This window comes from Talpa europaea (assembly GCF_964194135.1).
Source record: "Talpa europaea genome assembly, chromosome: 12".
Classification (NCBI taxonomy): Eukaryota; Metazoa; Chordata; class Mammalia; order Eulipotyphla; family Talpidae; genus Talpa; species Talpa europaea.
The window spans coordinates 89,386,470-89,406,650 of record NC_140079.1 but is presented as its reverse complement, the minus strand read 5'-3'; the positions used below and the strand labels follow the sequence as shown (position 1 = coordinate 89,406,650).

Below are 20,181 nucleotides of genomic sequence, written 5' to 3'. Positions count from 1 at the left end.
GCATTCATCAGAGATAGAGTGGGGAGCAGAACAGGCAGATCTACTGAAATACACTGCTAAGGGTGAGAGAGGAGAGGTTTGCTTCCATATGTGGGTAGCTCCCTGGCCAGCTGGGGATCAAACTCATGCTGCAGTGGCTGGCAATAGCTTGATAGCGCTGTCTTTAACATCTGAGCCACCAGGGAGGCTCATGAGCCTTCCCTGAGGAGGGGTGTCACTTCCAGATCACCTTGCCTCCCCCACAACAGTTTGTCACATATTTGCAATGCTCCCTAAATTAAAAAGATCACTTCTGGGCCTCCCTGTCTCACCCGCTGCTCCCCTCAGCAGTGTATTTCAGTAGATCTGCCTGTTCTGTTTCCCCCTAAAAAAGTTAATCATTACTGTCAGTTTACAGAGGGTCTTAATGCTTATTGATTCTGCCAACAAATATTTATTTGTTGAAATATATGTGTCAGAGCCCAGTTGCATAACTGGGAGAGGCATCTCAAGAAACAGATGAGATTAAGTCCCTGATTCTTTGAAATTTTCATTCTAGTGGGAGAGACAGATAACAAACAATAGTGACAAGATATCAAAGGGAGAGAGAGGGATAGATTGAGACTGAGAGATGCTTTTTTTTGAAGGGATGATCAAGGAAGATCTTTCTGATAGTGGTGACATTTGAGCAGAGACCAGAGTGAGTTTGGAAGCAGGGCATGTGGCTATCTGGGGGCAAAGTTTTCTAGACAGTAGAAGAGTGTGTGGAAAACCCTCAGTGGCGGGGACATGCCCAGCATGTTTGAGGAGCAGCCAGGAGGCCAGGATGGCCTGAGTGGATTGTCATTTTGTATTTTGTGACCCAGAATTTCCTTATGAATCAGCTACCTTAAAAAAAATGACAAATCTAGTATAACATGCTGCAAATGTGATTTTTTTCCTTGCTAGTGACTTAGAATTTTGAAGATAAAAGATCCTAAATAAAATTTAAAAAAAACCTTAAGGTGTTCCTAGCAGATAAAAGGGGGAAAGACCACTATGCAAAACAGCTTGGGTCATTCTTAGAATGATGCGAATTTAATTTTTAAAAGCATGTTTAGAAAAACAAAGTTGCATCAGAAATATTCTTAGACAATTGGATTCAAAAACTCTTAAAAATATTTTGTGTGGCACAGTGTTAACAGAAAACAGACTATTAAATTCCATTTAACAGACAGCTCTAGACGTGTTAAAATGGAATCTGCACATGGAAAAATATCAGGAAGAGACACAGATAAATCAAAACATTGATTCAATTTAGGGAGTGGTCTGTGCCTGCCCTAGCCACTGCCCCTAACCCCCCCAAATCCTGTCTTCCTTTGAATTTATATTATTTCAGAAATATCTAATATAAAACAGTTTAGAAAGTGTTTAATGTGGCACAAGGTAGCAAAAGGTAATACCCAAAGATATGTAAAAACCATTAAAAGGGAATTGAATTTTTTGGCAAGCTACTCATTTAGGTGAGTGGGGACTGATGAGATGAACGGGGTTTAGGTGGATTGTTCTAGAAACACAGAGATAAGCATGAGCTCCTCAGTCAAAGAAATCTGGCTCTGTGATTGCTGGCTGTATGGTCTCCAGGAAGTTACTTAAAAGCTCTGAATGTTGGTTTCATCGTCTTTAAAGTGGGCGTTATAAATAAGGATTAGGAGAGATGATGTACCAAGTGCATAATGAATGCTAAATGGAGGCTACTTGTATTATGAGAGCCGGGCTGGAGGGCACCTTGCTGCATAGGCACAAAGAGGATTATGTTTCCTCTGGTCCTTCTGCAGTTTTTCCCAGGGACCATTGTCAGCCCAGCACATTCATGCAATTTCCCAACTGCTAGTGGGCACAGGCAGTTAAGTCTCCTTAGCAAAATAGCTATTTTAAATGTTTTCTTTTCAATTGAACATATGCACTTTTTTTTTTTAAGAATAGAATTAGATTTTATGAGTCATTGAAGGACAGAAGTTACTTCCTCCCCAAATTTGCTGTCGTGGCCCAACAGAACTCAGTTGCAAGGCATGCTGGGAAGAGCATCAACCCAGAACACAAGAGGGGTTAGGGAGGGGTTGTGAGGATAATGAATTCTGCTGTGTGGATGGCATGTCCCACTGAGTCCCGAGGGGTCGTGGTAACTTGGAGTCAGCTGTGGGCTGGCAGTGATATCCAGGGATATAGTTTGATGTAAGAATATTGCTGGTGGAAGTTCTGGCAGTAGTCTCAGTGACTGTTGGGCTGCCAGGAGCAAAGCACCCCCAATCTCCAAACTAGCTCATGTTAAGAAAAATAAAAGAGTTATATTGGAGGGGAACAAACCAAAGACAAAGATGCATCTGAGCCCCTTGGTAACTTCAAAGCTTTCTAGAATAGGCCTCTGTTTCTTTCTTGCTTTCTGTTTCCCTGCTCATGGTAACATGGCTTCTCTAGCCCCTGGCGAGTCTGCCTAACCTCCAAATCCCCTGATTCTAATTCATACTCAGAAGAGACAGACTCTGAATGGTTCAGCGTAGGTTAGGTGTTTTCTTCCAATCAGCTGGCAATTGACTACGACTAACTTGATAGGAATCTTTAAAAAGGGCTTGTACCTACAGGGAATGATTACTTGGTGCTCCCACAAGGAGTAAGATGCCATCTTGAGTCCAAAGAGGCTGATTGGGTTGGAGCAGGACTTAGCTTGCTGCTGGCCATGAAAGCATGGCAGGCACTATCACGATTAATCCATGACCCGCTTAGAAAATCATGAAAGATCATTAAATAGGCAAACTCTTACTCCAGCTTGCCTTAGAACATGGCACACAGGGTGTTCCCACATTGTTGATTTTCTGTGTCATGGTGTCTTATTGAAAGTGGCAGGTCTGCCCCGGCACCCAGGGGCATGGTGTCACACCCGCTTTCAGCTGTCTTGGAGGGAGAGTGAATTCCCTGCCCTAACCACCTCCCTTCCTAATTCTGCACATGGCATCCAGTCATGTTTAAAATGAGACTGTCCTCGCTCTTACATCCCAAATTTGGGAAATTCTATCCAGCCATTTTGCATGGTACACTGACAGACGGTTACCTTTATTTACTTACTGATTCAATGTGAGAGGTAAAGGAGAAGGGAATTTAAAATGAATTGAAGTCATTTCGTGATTAGAGGACAACGCAATGTGTAATGAAGAACAGCAACATTAACCACGACGCTTTGAAAGAAACACTGAGAGTTGAGCAGACTGGCTAGTTTGAAGAGAAAGATGGTGAGCTTGCCTTGCTGAGCTTTTAATTGGAGTTGACAGTGGAACACCCACGTCGAAACGTCCTGTGGCCAGCTGGAGCTGCTGGGAACTCAGGAGATGGGAAGATAGAATATAAGTCAGGATTCATCAACCCAGAATGATGAGAGTTGAAGTTTTGGGCTCTGACATGTCCTTTTTGGGAAACTGAGTAAATAAGGGGGCACTGAACTGGATCTTGAGCTGATTCTCTTGCTCTTTCTACATATATGAACATGTCTATGTATACATATATACATATATATTTTATTTTATTTTCATGTAATAGAGTCTAGCAAATAAGTCCAAATCAAAAACAACTCCATGTGGTTTTAAGAAATATCTTTGGAGACTTTAAAATAATTTTATCAGCAGAGTGAGAACACAGTCAAATTTCAGGGCACTGTGGGGAAAAACAATTAGTAAAAATTGGAGGGAGTGGCGAAGGACTAGTTTGTTAGGTGAAACCACTGGAGCTCACTTTATGCCTCTCAGGCAATTTCTTGGATCACTTCTGCTTTGATTATGGTTTGCATTTATTGCATTGTTTTAACCAAAATTTTGAATTCTCTGAGGGCAAAGCCTTTATCTTTTTCATTATCTTTGCCCTTTTTTCACCTAATACCATGACTTGCAAAAATAAATTCTCAATGAAACTTGTAAAATTCACTTTTCTGCTCAATATTGGCTCTAGTTTGCCTCCAGCGGTGTTTTCCAAATTTCAATGTTCCTTATGTTGGAGTGGGAGATGAACTTGGTCGTGTGTGGACAAATTGCATTTATTTTAAAAATAAGTCATCTAAGGGATTGATGTACCAAAGCCAGACTGGATAGAGCACAGTCGATAGGCCCCAGATATCATTTATTTTTTACAGACACAATAAATTGCTATTTATGACTTTGGTATGATGTTTAAAAAATTTTAAATAAAAAAGTTTTTTAAAAAGGCAAGTTAGTAAAAATATTTCCAAATAGGCAAATTTTAGTAGACAAGGCAGACAAATATGATAAAGCTCTTGAAGCTGGTGGGCGAGGCAGCCAGAGTTTGGGCAGGGTTTAGCCTCCTGCCAGGGAGGGTGCCACCTGTGCCTATAGAATCAGGGGCTTCAGATGTTATGTTTTTCACAACACCAGTAAACCATAAAGCTATAAAGGTGAAAACATCTGTACCCATAGCCCATCCAAAATCATCTCCCACCCTATTTTGGGAAAGATAGTTATTTGGAAATGTTCCTGCTCTTCCCACTGGTCTAGGGAATCCTTAACATGGGGCACTAATCGTGGATTATTCACACAGCATCTCTGGCAGTAGAACAGTGCCTGGCGTACAGTGAGCACCACTGTTTGTCCAGAAAGTGCAAGGATAGCCAGATGCCAGTCATAACGTTGAATAGCTGAGACACTGGTGTGCCCCAGCCAGTCTTAGCACAGACCAGAGAGGTCTCAGGGTTTCCCCAAATACAGTTAGTGGTGGAAACAAGCCACAAAACACAGCAATGCCCACAGTGGATCCCCCCGCCTTGTTGGGATTCTGACTAATGAGTTTGGGGGGCAAGTTGAGTTCTTCCAAGTAGAAAGCAAGCAAGTGAAATCTCTCCCTCGTTCCTTTCTCTGTGGCCGATGCCATCTGCTAGTTTTAAAAATAATTTTTAAAAGCAAGTGTTTTGGTTTTCTTCAATGTGCAGCAAAGACAGATACTATTTTTAGGCTTGTTTTCTATCAACCCCAACCCCCCCCCCCCCGAAACCAGGGGCTGGGTGTCGGCAGTGCTGGCTGACTCTCCTCTGCCACTAACTCGCAGGTGACCTTTATGCGAGTCTCATCTGCGTTGGGCACTGACAGCACAAGTGAGCACTTTGCCTCTTGGTACACATGTTGAGAGGAGTCATCAGGTCCTTTGACATTTCAAAAAAGCTCCAGTAGCCCATACTCCTGCCCTATGAACCTCCAGCTCTGTCCAACATGTGGCTAAAGCCCTCTACACCTTCCCTCCCCTCTGGACTGGAGGCTCCGGGAGGCGAGGACTCTCCTGCACAACCATGCAATGTCTGGTGCAGAACCTAATACCAGGTGGCAAACGTGGACTCTGTAACCGTATGGGGTTCAAGCCCTGGCTCTGTGGCTTAATAGCTGAGCAACCCTTAGTATGTTACTTTCTCTTTCTCAGCTGCAAATGTCATGTCTTTGAAAGGGACAGGATAGTAATACTGTTGGGCTGTTTTGAGAGCAAATGAGACCAAATATAGAAAGTTCTTTGCTAGCATCATGATAAGTAGCTTAACTTCATTATTGCTGTTATTCCAATTTTTGGACACTTAGTACACATTTGACAGATGCACATAAGGCCTGTATAAGATAAAGCTGTAAGGAAGATTCCCTGCAATTATGTTATTAGGTAAAACTGATCTACAGTGCTGGGTATGTCTTAGGGGCTATAGGTTCAAACATCTGCAGATAAGTGTTTTCAAACCATGCCCACTGCCAAACCTCCAGTAATCCTGCAGTGGGCCTCCTCCCTGGCCCACCTCTGCCCCTACACCCTCCCCTTCTGGTTACCTCAGTTGTGTGTTCAGATTATCAACGGTTTGTTATTGGTTTAGTCTTTTTTTTTAATTAATTAATTTATTTATTAATTTATTTATTTATACAAGCATTGGATACAGTCAGAATCGCGGGAGTGTAAGAGAATTCACCAGAGCCAGAGGGGAGAGCAGAGCAGGCAGACTGACTAAGTACACTGCTGAGGGGAGCAGCAGGCGGCAGGAGAGGTCTGCGCGCCATGTGGGACCCTCGCCCAGTGGTCAGGGACCGAACTGGTGCTGCAGAGGCTGCGGGCAGCCTTGTAACCCAGAGCTCATCCGCTGCGCCACCGGGAAGGCCCCTAGTGGTTTAGTCTTGTCTGACCCTTTTTTTTTTTTTTTTTTGTTTCTCTCTCTTCCACATAGGAGTGACATCAGCTGGTATTTGTATTTTTTTCTTCCGACTTAGTTTGCTTAGCACCATCCCTGAAAGCTCCCTCCATGTTGTTGCAAATGGAAAGTGTTAATTTTTTTTTAATAGCTGAGTAATATTCTTTCCATCCCATTGCTTGAGTGTCCCCACGACATGGGACTGGCTTCCCTGAAAGTGAGTAGCCCAAGAGGGAGCAAAGTGGAAGCTGTACTTTCTTTTATGACCCAGTCCTGAAAGTCACACATAGTCCTTTTTGATAGCCTGTTGCTTATACAGTCGGGCCTAATCCCTATGGGACAGGATTACGTTAACACCAAGGGATCAAGATCACCGAGGCTGGTGACTTCCACTCCCCATTACCTGTAATGTGATTTCTTAATCTTTCCTACTCTATTAGCTTTAACCTAAACAGTAAGATCCATTAAGTCCCAAGATTAATGAGCTAATTATATTTTCTGGTATAGACAAACATAAACTTAAATAAAGAGTTAATTTAAAAAAAAATTGTGCATCACCTATACTTATTTGCATACTTTCAGTGGTACAAATACTCCGCTTGGGGAAACAGAAGGCCTGGCAAATTAGGGACTATCATAGACATCTGAGAGTTTCGATCATAAATCCCAGCTATTATTCCCTGCTCTCCATTTGGAAGCTGTAGTGCTCCAGGATGTTGATGTTGCTATCTGGTCTCTTCTTCCAGGACCGCCTGTACTTTGTGATGGAGTACGTGAATGGGGGCGACCTCATGTACCACATCCAACAAGTTGGCCGGTTTAAGGAGCCTCATGCTGTGTAAGTGAGAACCATGTCTTTCCCTGGGGATAAATGGGTGGGTTGTTCATTCCTTTGGGGTTTTAACTGAATAGGAATTTTAAACATCTTGAGCTACTTCTAAAGAAATGTGTGACCAGGGGCAAAGGATGTCCTGCTTGATCTGGGATGCTTCTTTCTCTCCTGACAGCAGCTGAGAACCTGACACTCAAAACCCCCAGTTGCTTCTTTATCTCTAATTAGTTATAATAAGAGTTATAAGGTATAGCTTTATCTCTAGTCTCTTGCCCCTGATTCTCAAGGAAAGGCCTGTAGCTTCCTCAGGGAATGTCACTGTAGGTTTTGTTTATTCATTGGCCAATATTAACTGAGAGCTTGCACTGGGCCAAGTCCTAAGTGCTTTGCAGCTATTGTCCAATTTAATCCTGAGAACCACCTAGGGGTCCGAGTTCTCATCTCCACTTTACAAATGAGGAAACAGACCAGAGAGCTTTTTGAAACTTGCTCAAGATCACAGAGCTAGCATGAGGCACATCCAGATTTCTGACCCAAATCCTTTTTGCTCATGTTCTCTGTCCTACATCACTCTCCCTCTTGGATGCCTTCCCTCCAGGGGCCTGAGGATCAAGTGGTGTGGTGGCTCTGCTCTGTGGCTCTTGGGATGGGCAAGACTGACTCTGGGCTTTGGAAATGTGCTTCCCCTGCTGAGTCCATTCTGTCCCTTTCAGTCCCCAAGGCAGTCAGTCTCTTCTTTTTAGAACACAAATCTCACCTGCCTAGAACAGGAACATAGCAAGTCTTAGGAATTAGCAATGATAACCTCTTCTGGGGAGTTTGTTATGATCTTGCTGCCCCTCTAAGATGACACTGGGGCTCATGTAGAACCCCATCCTTTCATTCCAGAGGCTTTCTAACTCTTGCTCAATTCAGCCCCGCTGGCTGAGGTTATGAGCACTGTATTCCCACAGGGTTTGCAAGCTTGTGCTTCCAGATCTTGCCCTTTGCAGATCTTGGTGGAAATTCTAATGACACCATAAGGCTGACTCTCTTCTTCTATTTCCAACATCTTGTTGACCACAGGCCTTCATCTCATTACACACAGGCATAGTTCCCCAAAGCCCTGTCCATCCCTTGCAGTATGGCTGGGCATTCTGGTCCCCTCAGAACCTCTTTCCTTCCAGTACTTCATTGAGAGCATCACACAGACGCTGCTCCCAGTCCTGCCTGTGCCCTCACCAGCTCTGTATTTGACTGAGTTATTTCTTGACTCTGAGGCTGCTTCCTCATCTAAGGAGGAGAGAAGTAATACTTGGATTTACTGCATATGATTATGATTAGGATTAAACCAGATGATAACCCAAAATGATGCTAGGTAGATGCAAGCCTCCTAAGATATTTTAGCTTGGTGTCATCTGGAACCATTATTCTCCATCCAGTCCATCATGTCTCATGGGCTTCTCTCCACTAAGCCGTTGACTGAACCTCTGCCCACCCCCAATTTTTCCTTAAGGCAATCTCCTAGCTCTTTAAACCCTGTCGGTCCACTCACACTGTCACCCCTCATTTTATGAGATGCGTGGCTGACCATTCATGGTGGGGCATTAATGCCCTATGCCTCATTCAATATTGTATTGAATCCTGAGACTTGTCAAGCATATGGTGTCCTTGAATTTCTCCATCACTTTTTTTTTTAATTTCAGATTTTATGCTGCAGAAATTGCCATCGGTCTGTTCTTCTTACAGAGCAAGGGCATCATTTACCGGTAAGTGAACACGGCTGTACTTCCTGTCTCCTCATCTCCCTCAGCTCCTCCCTTCCCTGTCTCTTTCTTTAACTGCTTTTAAAATTAGAATCCATGGTGGGGGAGGAATCCTCCAGTACTAACTTGGGCATGTGTTCTGCCAGGCAGCATCGCCCACTGCCCTGGCAAAGCCTGGACAGCTCGGTCTGGTGGCAGGAGATCTTGGACCACCAGTGATGGTTCAGAGCCTGCGGCTGGAGACCGTCTGTTCTGGGAGGAGGAGGCTCACCGTGGGGGCCCAGCACTTCTTTCTCTTGCCTGTGGACCCCACATTTGGGGAGTAAGCAAAGACTCTGGCAGAATGTGATGGATCAGATTATTATGAAACAAATGTATTTTTTTCCTTGTTTCTATGTAACTACAATTTAGAAATGGATCTCTGAGTAGCTTTCCCTGAAAGACAGGATTAAGTTCAAAACTTGGCATTTGCCTGTTTTTGGAGGAGCAAGTGTATGATCATAGCTGTATGAGTCATACCATTTTATATTTCATGCAAAACAGACTGTTGAGCCCAAGGCTGCTATTTGTCAGCGAGTCCAGGGTGTACAAGTCTCCTTATACCACATGGAAGCAAATGGCATAGAGAGTGCAGACTTGGGTTGGTTTATTATGCAAGAGAGGCTGGCAGGGGCAAAGTACCAAAAGGGTACTCGGCTTAGGTGAGAGTTTATTTAAATGATCCCAAAGAGTGATCATTAAAGTGATCATTTTGTGATCACTTTCACAAAATGAAAGTCCTTTCATTCATTCATTTGGCAAACATTTATCAAAAGCCTACCATTAGCTAGGCGTTTTTTCAGGTGGTAGGATACAGCAATGAAGGAAACAGGTGACCCCTGCCTCCATACACTTCCTCTCCACCCTCTCCTCCTACTCCCACCCCTGCTCCCATGGAACTTATATTCTAGGGGTGGGAGACAAATATGTACATCACAAAGATACAGCCTCCCAAGTAGTGATAAGGGCTGTGGGGGAAACCAAGAGAGAACTGGTGTGTGCTGGGTGGGTGTGGGGTACCTGTCTGCCATAGAGAACACGGTAATGATGTGGGACTAAAGAGTTAGAGTGACTCTAGAGTCCTGAGCCTCTTGTTGTGGGAATGAAAGCCATAAAGAGATTAATCCTTGTGGTCTAAAGCAAATAGTGCAGGTGAGGCTAGGGGTGTTAGGCGGGGTGGAGGGATGAAAGTTGGAGGCCTCGCTAAAAGCCTCCGGAGCAGTAGGACTTGTTTTTCCCTTGATATAGTAATAATAAATCTAGCAGAGGAGATACGCTCTTATCTGAGTATGGAGAGCCTCCACCCTTCATATTTACTCCTGGCAATGGATAGTGGGATGAAGGTCAGGAAGAAGAGTTTTACTTTGGACATGAGTGATCACAATGAGGAAACAGAAACAGAGAATAATAATTCAAGCTTTAAATAGTATAACCATCATGCCCATGCATGGCCTGGGTAAACAGACATCACTACCTGAACAGGTGTCTCTGTAGGTACTTGAGACAGGACCTGTGAATCCTCTAATTCCCCCAGATTCCTCCTGACTGTCATAATGGGAAGCATTTTGTTGTGCCCCGTGTAATTATGTTGTTGGAAGGTACACATTATCTTCCTTATGACATGACCCCTAAATCCAAGCCAATGACTTCAGCTAGTGCCTAACCAAAGAAAGAGGGATCACGATTAATTGTTCACACTACGTGATTTTCATCTTAAGCACTGTCACTAGAATCTAACTCCCATACTGGCTGGGTCTCCACTGGAATAGAACCAGCCCCTCAGGGCTGCTGAGAAAATTAAACATGGGACTGAGAGTTTATTGAAGGAAAATCCACTCCCAGGGAAGGGTCCAGGAGAAGAAGTAGAGCCCTTATCAACTGGGTTGGGATTCAGGGGTAGGTTTCCAGTCTAGCAGAGAACTGAATTGTGATCTGGGATCCATGGACCAAGGTCTTTGGCCAATCAGGTCATAAAATCCCCAGGTTAGCATTTCAGGTACTAATCCCATGTCTAACTCCAACATTCTTCGCCCCCCTGACTACACATCCTCCCATTCATATCTTCCACTTCTCATGTATGCTTTTTTGGGGATATGTATCACTCTTTCAAGCCATTTGGCATCTGGACTTTTATTTGTGTGTGGGAACTGATTTCATCTTCAACTATATAGACTGAAAATGCCAGATATGTTCACAGTCTCCCTGTAGCAAAGACAGGCACACAACCCAGGCTCTAACACTCCTACCCTCCCTCAAGACTCATATCAGAAGTTTGTGACCAAGAAAGCAGAGATACAGAATCCAGACTGGCCCTAGCAATCTCTCACCTCTAGTTTCCAGAGGTGAGAGAAGCATTTCTTATCAACAGTTTCAGAACCCAGCATTAAAGATTCATGGAACAAGGGCAATGTCTGTCCCCTGTAGGGACATTAGGCATCTTCACCAGACCAGATCTGCATTATAATCAGGCATTGTTCCAGACTCTGTATTCTCCAAATCTGTCTCTAAATCTCTCAATCGAGGTTCTGAATTGTAAGTAACAAAGCCCACTTCGACTATTTCACCCTAAATTACATGACAGAAGATGAATGGTTTTATGATTTTATAGAGATTGCCTTTATGGTGGTAAAGCCTTTTCATTTAAATCTCCAGTTAAATGGACAGTTTTTAAGTAAAGAGAATGAGGAATTATGTTAGGCTTGGCCTCTCTGAGGACCATGATTGGGGATGTTGGGAGCAGAGAAGAAAAAAAAAAATCCTTCTTAGTGTCTGATTTATGGATCACCACTCTGGAATGTGTGTTGATTTTTCTATTGAAAGATTTCTGAAAATGAAAACAATTGCCCCAGCCCCCTTTAGAAGCAGAAGTGAGTGTTATGACATCAAACAAAAGAATGCAGGGGGCTGTCACACACTACTATTTGACAGTGACTGGGGTGTCCTCCAGCCACAATATCTGCTGTGTCTGAGCACCTGCAGCTTCTTATCTTTAACAGAGGAAGGTTTTATCACTTCCCTGGTTGCCCCAGCTGCCTGTTTGGGAGCATGCAAGCAATCTGGGGGGGAATGTTGTGTGTGTCTAGGTGAAGCAACTTGCTGCAAAGTCCAGTTTTTCTGGGTTCTAAGTTGGCATTCAAAGACCACCAGAGCCTGTAGATGGGCATGAGGGATGGTACCATGGACAGCGCCAAGGACATGGCATGCTGCTCTGGGTAAACCAGGTGCCCCACCTTGGATGAAGGGACTTCACAGACACAGTGGGAGATGCCAGAACAATTTTTTCAGGTTGTAATAATATACTAACTTTAAAAAGGCAGGTTTGTGGTGTTTTTTTTTTTTAATTGATGTAAAAGAGAAGTTCAGGGGATAGATCTAACTTTAGGCTTGGGTGGACTCAGGATTTAAAACGATATTATGAGACTTCATTTTCTACCCTCCCTCTCGACATTGCTTTATCTAGACTAGCTCCCTTTCCTCCACCTGGTGACACCTGGCACTTCTAAACCTTCATTCTACCATGGAGCAATCCCAAATGTAAGAAGAGCTCACCTCTCTCCTGAAGGCACTAGCAAAAGTACCAGCAGGGCCATGGTATTTTCAGTGGTAAAGACAGGCCCATGTGACCCTTCTGGGACCCAGCAGTTAGGATCAGCAGCACTCCCCTCATGTGGCTTGAAAGTCAGAGAAAGATGTCCTTCATAGGAATATAGGGAGGCTCTCATCACAAGATGCTAGAGTAGGCAGAAGCCACAGATGACCACCACCCAAAGATGGTCTAATGTAGAGATCTAAATTGAACAACAGATTCCCTTACCTCTAAGAAGAAGTTGAACTTCTATTGAGATTGAGAAAGTCTGGCCCATTGTCACCTCTCCTCACTGGTGTAGAAACACCAAGTGTTGACTTTGGAGTAGGCGTTTAGAGAGGAGGAAAGTGTATTGGAGTGATCAATATGCCGAGAATGTTCAAGTGTTCCCTCAAATAGCACACACTCCTCATCAACACAGATGAAATAAAAGAGTGAAGTACATATCCTTTAGGTTACAGGTTAAGTATCACCTCCATGGAGAGGTCCCTTCTGACACTGTTTACAGAGAACTTCCCCAGTTCCTGTATCTCATCATCCTTTTTTATTTTCTTCTTAGCACCCACCAGAATCTGTACTGATGATGCTTATAGATTTGAGTACTTGTTAATTTTCTTTTTCCCTTTACTGGAATTGAATCTGAACATGAGCAGGAGGCTTGTTTGTCATGTTCATGGTATATTCCTAGCTCCAAGCATGGTGCCTGTCACACAGTGGGTGCACAACCAAGTTTTTTTAACTTAAAGAATCCATGGAAATTCCTGGCTCATGTGCTAGGAGAGCTCTGAACAGTTGGTGTTAAATAAGACTTTCTTGAGCAGTTTTTTCTATGTTATCTTCAGAGAATTTTTTAAGTACAAATTTTGTGAGACCTTTATATTCCTAAGAAATGAAAGGGGTCCTTGAGTTACAGAGGTCGTTTCTTGAAATGGTCCAGGATACAAGGAGCCTCCATGGACATACGGCCCTATATTGAGCTTTCTCTCCAGTGATTCTCTCTGGTCAAAGCTGCTGTTTTTCTGTGTCCTCATGAGACTCTCGGCACAGTTGGCTCTGTAGAAAAGAACCCAGAAACCCATGTACCCTTCTCGATCTCCCTGCCAGAGTGTGAGCAACTGGAGGACAAGGCCTGGTTTGGACTCACTGTGTCCCCCCAACACCTAGAACATCCTTTTGCATATAACCAGTGATGCCAGTTGACTTGACAAAAATAACATTTAATGAAACCCCTAAACTCTTACATCCACTGCAGTGACCTAAAACTTGACAACGTGATGCTGGATTCTGAAGGCCACATCAAGATCGCTGATTTCGGCATGTGTAAGGAAAACATCTGGGATGGGGTGACAACCAAGACCTTCTGCGGCACCCCAGACTACATTGCCCCGGAGGTGAGAGCTGGCAGGACCCCTGACCTACACACCCTCCCCTTTACTCCACCCCCCTCCCCCAGATGGCCGTATGAAACCTGGGAAAGGTTGGGGGAGTGGGGGATACCTGGCAGGCAAACCTCAGGCCAGTCCTTCTTTATACTCAAGATCATTCCTTTCAGATCACACATCCAAATTAACTTAGCACACATCCAGAAGCTCAGGCCCAAAATACATCAAGGTTTGGGAGAAAAGTTAAATAAAACTCAAGAGAACCTTCCACCACTCATCAGTAAAATTCTTTGTCAAGCTGCTATGACTCGTGGCCATATGATTCCTCCCAGTTATGACATTGAAATGTTTGTTAAGGGAGAGACAGAGAGGAAGGCACTGAGAGAGCCTTGCGCTGACACATGACACAGTCCTTGTGCTCCTCAGGATGCTTTGTCCTGTATGAAGACACAAACGGAAGGGTGAGGATTTCATTCTAGAACCTTCCTCTCCTTTGCCAAAGAAACGGTTAGTTGTGGAATGAATTTCCCCTTCACACTGTGGTACAGTGGTTTGGTGCCAGAATATATAGCTTTCCTTTTCTTTTTCCACTTCTGAATTGGTGCTTGAAAATGTGGCATTCTGCAATGTGTTTCTGGATTTTTAAGGAAATGAACTGAAGGCTTGGTACAGCATCCTGGAGATGGACATTCTAGAAGTTCTCTTTTCTTGATTCAGCCACTTGCTGTATAATAATGGCAATGGAAGATCCCATGCAACAGAATAATTTGGCACAAAATTTAAATCTGCATACTCTTTTGCCAAAGCAGTGCCTCTTTTAGGAGCCTAGTTTGTAATATACAGGCATGTGCATGCGTGCACATGCGCGATACACACACACACACACACACAGAGTGAAAGATGTGTGTTCAAAGTCCTTTCTTCATTGTAGCAGTTATTGAAGAATGAAAACTAGGAGACAACCTCACTGATTCTCAATAAAGCAATGGTTAACTAAAACATTCTGTGTTCATATTAGGAAATACTATGCAGCCTTTAAAAAGATCAGAGCACATATGTCTGTGACTGGAATGGCCACCAGTAAGGGAGTGGGCAGTAGACTAAATTATTTATAGTATGAAATACTTGTAGGCATCAATTTGAAAGAGTGAGTTAGCTATAGATGTACATGTACAAAGATCTACAAGACAAATGGTTAAGAGAAAAAGATCAAAATACAGGAAGGCATAGACTGTATGACTCCACTTATGAAAAATAATGCCAACACGCAAGACACTGCTTTATATTTTCTAGGTACATATATGTACATGTAAAAGCATAAAAAACCTGGTGTTTCTGGACTGGTTTGATAACATTGGCCATCTCTGAGGTAAAGGGAAATTTAGCTTAATCTGTAGGCTACTGAAAATTTTCACAAGGTGTAAACCTATTTGTGTATTACTGAAGTGATTAAGAAAAATCCTTTAAAAGAGTAATTCTGTATTAGGACCCAGTGGGCTTTCCCCTTAGTTGATTATCATTTTGTTAATCGGTTGACACCAGGCACAATTCATTAATCTTCCATGAATTCAAGAATCTCGGGTTCACAACTCTTGCTGCACTTTACAGTCCTCAGGGAGCTTTTAAATTGTGGGGTACCTAGGCAGCACCCTAGATCCATCAAGTCAGGATCTTTGCGGGTGGGGCCCAATGTCTGTGGTGTCTGAAAGTTCCTGTGAAGCAGGAGAAGCCCAGAGTGGTTTCTGGTGATGTGAATCTTCCCCCTCCCCTGCCTGGAGGACTGAGCTGCTTCCAGTAATTAACCCCTTCACTTCTGGCAGTTTCTTCAACCTCCCCCAGGCTCTCTTTTCCTTTGTAAAAGGATTAACTTTTTAGGTTGTTGTGAGGGTCAAATAAGACATGAAGGACTTTGAAAGTGTGAAAACACTTGCAATGAGAAGTGTCCTCATGGAAAGCTTTCCCTTGGGTCCCGGCCTCCAGTTCCTCATTGTCCTCAGAGGGTATTTCTGTACTTAGAGCCGAAGCCTCAGAGGGAGGTGGAGCTGGGCAAGTGGACAGTCACTGAATAGCCAAGTTTATACACGTACATTTCAGGAAAACCCTACAACATTATAAACTGACATGTAAAAACTGATTACGTGAACCAAAAAAACCCCTGATTATGTCAATATACAGACAAGAGCATGGGAAATTTAATTTAATAAAATACTTTATTTAAGGTCCACATATTAAAGTGTTTAAGTTTATGGAAAATACACACTGAGTTGGATATGTACTCATAGAAAAGAATCTAGAAGGAAAGAGACCAAATATTAACCATACTTTTCTTTTGATAAAGGATTATGGGTGATTTTATTTAATTGTATTCTCTTTGTTCACCTATAATTTTCTAAATAAAGCGTCAAAGGGTAATAAGATGTTGCTACATTTGTATTACTTTAAAATTCTAATTATTAAAAAAACAGTTTACCATCTTAGCCATTTCCGAGCACAGGGGGCCATCGCACTGAGTATACTCAAGGTGTTGTGCGGATGTTATTAATTTTGTATTGAGAAATGAAGACACCATTTCTTCTAAAAAAAAAAATGCCACCGTCGCTGAATTAAAATGAAAAGAGCACACCATCCTAAGTGCTTTAGAAGACAGATGTTGGCCCCTCTGCAGGTACCTCTGTAAAGGATCTCTGTCATCTCAAGGTAAAGAAATAGCCCAGGTATACCCTGGGCTCCTGGGTCACTCCGATGGCCCACATCTGGGGCTGACTTAGTCTTTCTTACAACCGACTTGCAGGCGACAGGAAGAATTTTCCCTCCACCCCCACCCACCAGTGACACTCCACTCTTACTGCCACAAGAAGCATGGATTTAGTCTCTGGCCTCAACACGAGCCTGCAGACCTCCCTGATGGAATGCCTTCTCTTTTCCAGATAATTGCTTATCAGCCCTATGGGAAGTCGGTGGATTGGTGGGCATTTGGAGTCCTGCTATATGAAATGCTGGCCGGGCAGGTAATTGAATATTAAGTGATTTATAAGCTAAGGCCTCCCCCACCCTCGTCCTTATAGTTTCTTTTGAAGATAGCTTCTGGTCCTGGCTCATAAATCCTCTGAGCCTCTGACTTTCACCACCCTGGGGTCACCCTAATGCCTTGAGCATTTGCCTCGAAGTGAGCCCAGAGGGTGGGTCTGCTGGCTGGGGCATGGGGGGAGTTCAGGCAGGAGTGCTTCCTCCCCTCCGCTTTTTCTGCCCCACAGGCACCCTTTGAAGGGGAGGATGAAGACGAGCTCTTCCAGTCCATCATGGAGCACAATGTGGCTTATCCAAAGTCCATGTCCAAGGAAGCCGTGGCCATCTGCAAAGGGGTAAGTGAGCCCCGTCAACTCTGGTGGCCAGACTGCCATGTAGCGGGGACCTGCCCCAGGCATCTCACCCAGGGAGAGTAGGGGAGGGAGACTGCCTTCAGCACTCACCCACTTGCTTACCCAGGAGCCCTGGCACAGAGCGGCTGCCTCCCAGAGAAAAGAAAGCTATTTTCTAATTTGCACAAAAGCAGCATGGAGGCCTGCCTGCAACAGCCTTTTGCTGCTGGCTGGACTCCAGGCTTGGGCCAGCACAGGGGTAATGCTTACTGAATGAATGAAGGAAGAAGCGTAGAGACTTTGCCAAAGAGCTGGAACCCAGGCAAGGGGGCACAAGAGGTCCCCTACTCAGCTCCGCCAGCCTTGCCCAGCTCTGCTCTGTGTGTGCAGCTAATACTAACAGCGTATGATTTTTGTTCTTAGAAAGGATCAAGTAGTATTGGGTTGAAGGGCTTCTCAGATGGGCTGACCCGGTGGTGTCCCTGAGCCCCCCTCTTCCCTCAAGACGCAGTGCATGCACATTTGTACAAGCACAGTGTATGCAAGCTGTGTTTGTACACAAAGGAGGACTTGCATTTGTGGAGTAAGGATCGCTCATTATGCACCATGTGTTAAGCCCAGGTGTGCTTGCAAGGAGCTGTGTGAGTCCTTGGAGATCAGTGGTCCTCACCTTTGGTGCCCTCAGATGGACCTGAAGTGCTTTTTCAGAATGGGCATCACTCAGTGTCACCTCCGAGAGGAAGTCTGTATGTCTGTGTTTTGCAAGGGCCTCATGTGGCTGTGCAACATTATCCAAATGTGGTGTCTCCACCTCTGGTGAGTGTGGAAGCAATGCTCTGAGACCCCAGGAAATTAGGCCTGCGCAGCTGCCTCCAGGCTGCCCACAGTCTGGGTTGCAGGTTGAAGCACTGCCACGCCTACCCAACAGGCACCCACCTGGGCATCTGAAATAAACCAGGGCTGCTGGCCTTGATCCTCGGAGTGTTCGCAGATTTCCCTCTGCCGGTCCGATCTTACCCTTCCTGACTGGTCAGATCCCTATACTGGCTGGCCCTGGTCAGGAGGGAGCTGGGAAACACCAGCAGTTTGGAATAGCTGGGACAAGTCTCAGTGTGGAAACAGCTTGTCACACCTTCTAGAATCCTGCTCTTAGTGAATCACCTACCTTTTGTGTTCAACTGCAGAGATAAAGCTGAAAATATTCTTGGGGAAAAACACATAGGCATTCATCTCCATCCCTAACGCCTTTTTTTTTTTAAGTTTGATGGAAATGTTTACTTAAGAGAGTATTCTTATTCTCCCCCCTACTCCCCCCATACCCCTTGTGCACCCTTGTCCCTTTCCTTCCCCCTCACTGTTGAATTCAGGGCCCTCAGGATGTTTATTGATGTCCACAGGTTTCTGCAAGGCTTTTAGTTATTGTAGGGAAAATTAAATAACAGGTGTTTTTTTCTCCTCCCTGCCACTAGCCTCTGTGGCCACCACCTCTGGCCTTCTTTCCTCCCACGTGTCATTACCCACATGTGATGACGTATTATTGTAAAAAAGCTCTTGGGAACACGAATAGGGCACAAGTACCTATAAATATGGATGCTCTGGCCGCTGGCCGAGAATGTGGAGATTACAGGAGATAGTGGGGACTGGGAGGCTTGGTTGCTGCTTGCCTCCCAGCCTCCCAGCTTCCAGACTCTCTGCCTCCCAGCCTCCCTGCCTCTGAACTTCCCTGCTTTCCTGCCTCCCAACCTCCCTGCCTCTGAGCCTTCCTGCCTCCCAGCCTCTCTGCCTCCGAGCCTCCCTGCCTCCCATCCCCCCTGCCACTCTGCCTCCCTGCTTGCTGGTCTGCCTGTGTCTGGTCCCCTGCTTCAGCATTCAAGGCTTGTCCAATCTACCTAAGTCTCCAAGATTCCTTTTTCATTTGCCCGAATCAACAGTGAGCCTGCCCACCCTGCGTCTGGCTTGCCCCCACAGTTATCAAATTGTCTGCTATGGGGCCTCCCCTGGTGGCGCAGGTGGTTGAGCCGCCGCGCTGTGAAGCTGTCCGCAGCTTCTGTAGCGCCGGTTCGATTCCCGGCCACCAGCCACCGGCGAGGGTTCCACAAGGCGAGGCAGACCTCTCCTGTTGTGCCCGCTGCTCCCCTCAGCAGTGTATTTCGTCAGTCTGCCTGTTCTGTTCCCCGTTCTGTCTCTGGTGAATCCTCTCAGCCTCCCGCACATCTGGCCTGTACCCCGGTTCTTGCATAAATTAATAAATTTTTTTAAAAAATTGTCTGCTATGTAAATGTCCAGTATTTGAGACATTTCATAGGCCTTTTGAATATCTAACATCTTAAAGTGAACTGGTTGAAAATACTTTGAGGGGATGAGGCAGGGAGAGGGGAAATGAGGAAGAGAGTGGAGACCCCAAGGTTCATTAGGAGCTAAGCAAGACCCTTGAAAAAAAGAGGACAAAAGGAGGGTCTGATCAGATCCTTGTGGATATCATATGGGGGTTGAGGGAGAGGGAGGAGGTTTTCTACTGCTTAATAATTGCCAATATTGAAAGATCAGGGAATTTCCCATAAACATTCAGCTTTCCAGTTTCTCTTGAAAAATCCAGCCTCACAGTGATGGTCTGTCATCCTTGCAAAGTGTCAGTGAGCTGGGTTAGCAGTCCCCTTTAGATAGGGCATGCCCTCCCCAGTTTGTAAATACCACATCTCTGTTCAAATCCTAGTCCCGGCACTGTGCCCTATGACAGCGGGGAATTTGTCCAACCTCATCTGTAGATTGGGGATAATGATAGTACTACATATAGGGTTCTTTGGGGAGTAAATGAGTTAATACATGCAAATCACTTAGAACAGAGCCTGGCGCTCTGCTCCAAAACCCTTGGACTATTATTATTTCTATTACTAATGCTGGCACTACTATGTTGCACACCAGGCTCCTCTTGGCATTTAAGTTTGCAGCCCCCAAGATAGGAATTTTCAAAGGAGGGGGATTTGGGAAATCAAGACCCTTACAAATCTGGACCCATCCTCTACCTTAGCACATGGTCTTTGCATCTCCTGACTCCTGTTTCTTTTGTCT

The 20,181-nt window shown here is 44.6% G+C and overlaps 1 protein-coding gene across 2 annotated transcripts in view; it reads left to right on the top strand.

The window, feature by feature from the left end:
* PRKCB (protein kinase C beta) overlaps window positions 1–20,181 on the top strand; it is a gene marked incomplete at both ends in the record, with an annotated part of 248,868 nt that overhangs the window by 199,976 nt on the left and 28,711 nt on the right. For both annotated transcript variants that reach the window (XM_084251362.1, XM_084251361.1), the window contains 5 exons: window positions 6,916–7,007; window positions 8,687–8,749; window positions 13,624–13,762; window positions 16,681–16,761; window positions 17,008–17,115. In XM_084251362.1, the coding sequence (XP_084107488.1) occupies window positions 6,916–7,007; window positions 8,687–8,749; window positions 13,624–13,762; window positions 16,681–16,761; window positions 17,008–17,115 (483 nt within the window). The remainder of the gene's footprint in view (window positions 1–6,915; window positions 7,008–8,686; window positions 8,750–13,623; window positions 13,763–16,680; window positions 16,762–17,007; window positions 17,116–20,181) is intronic.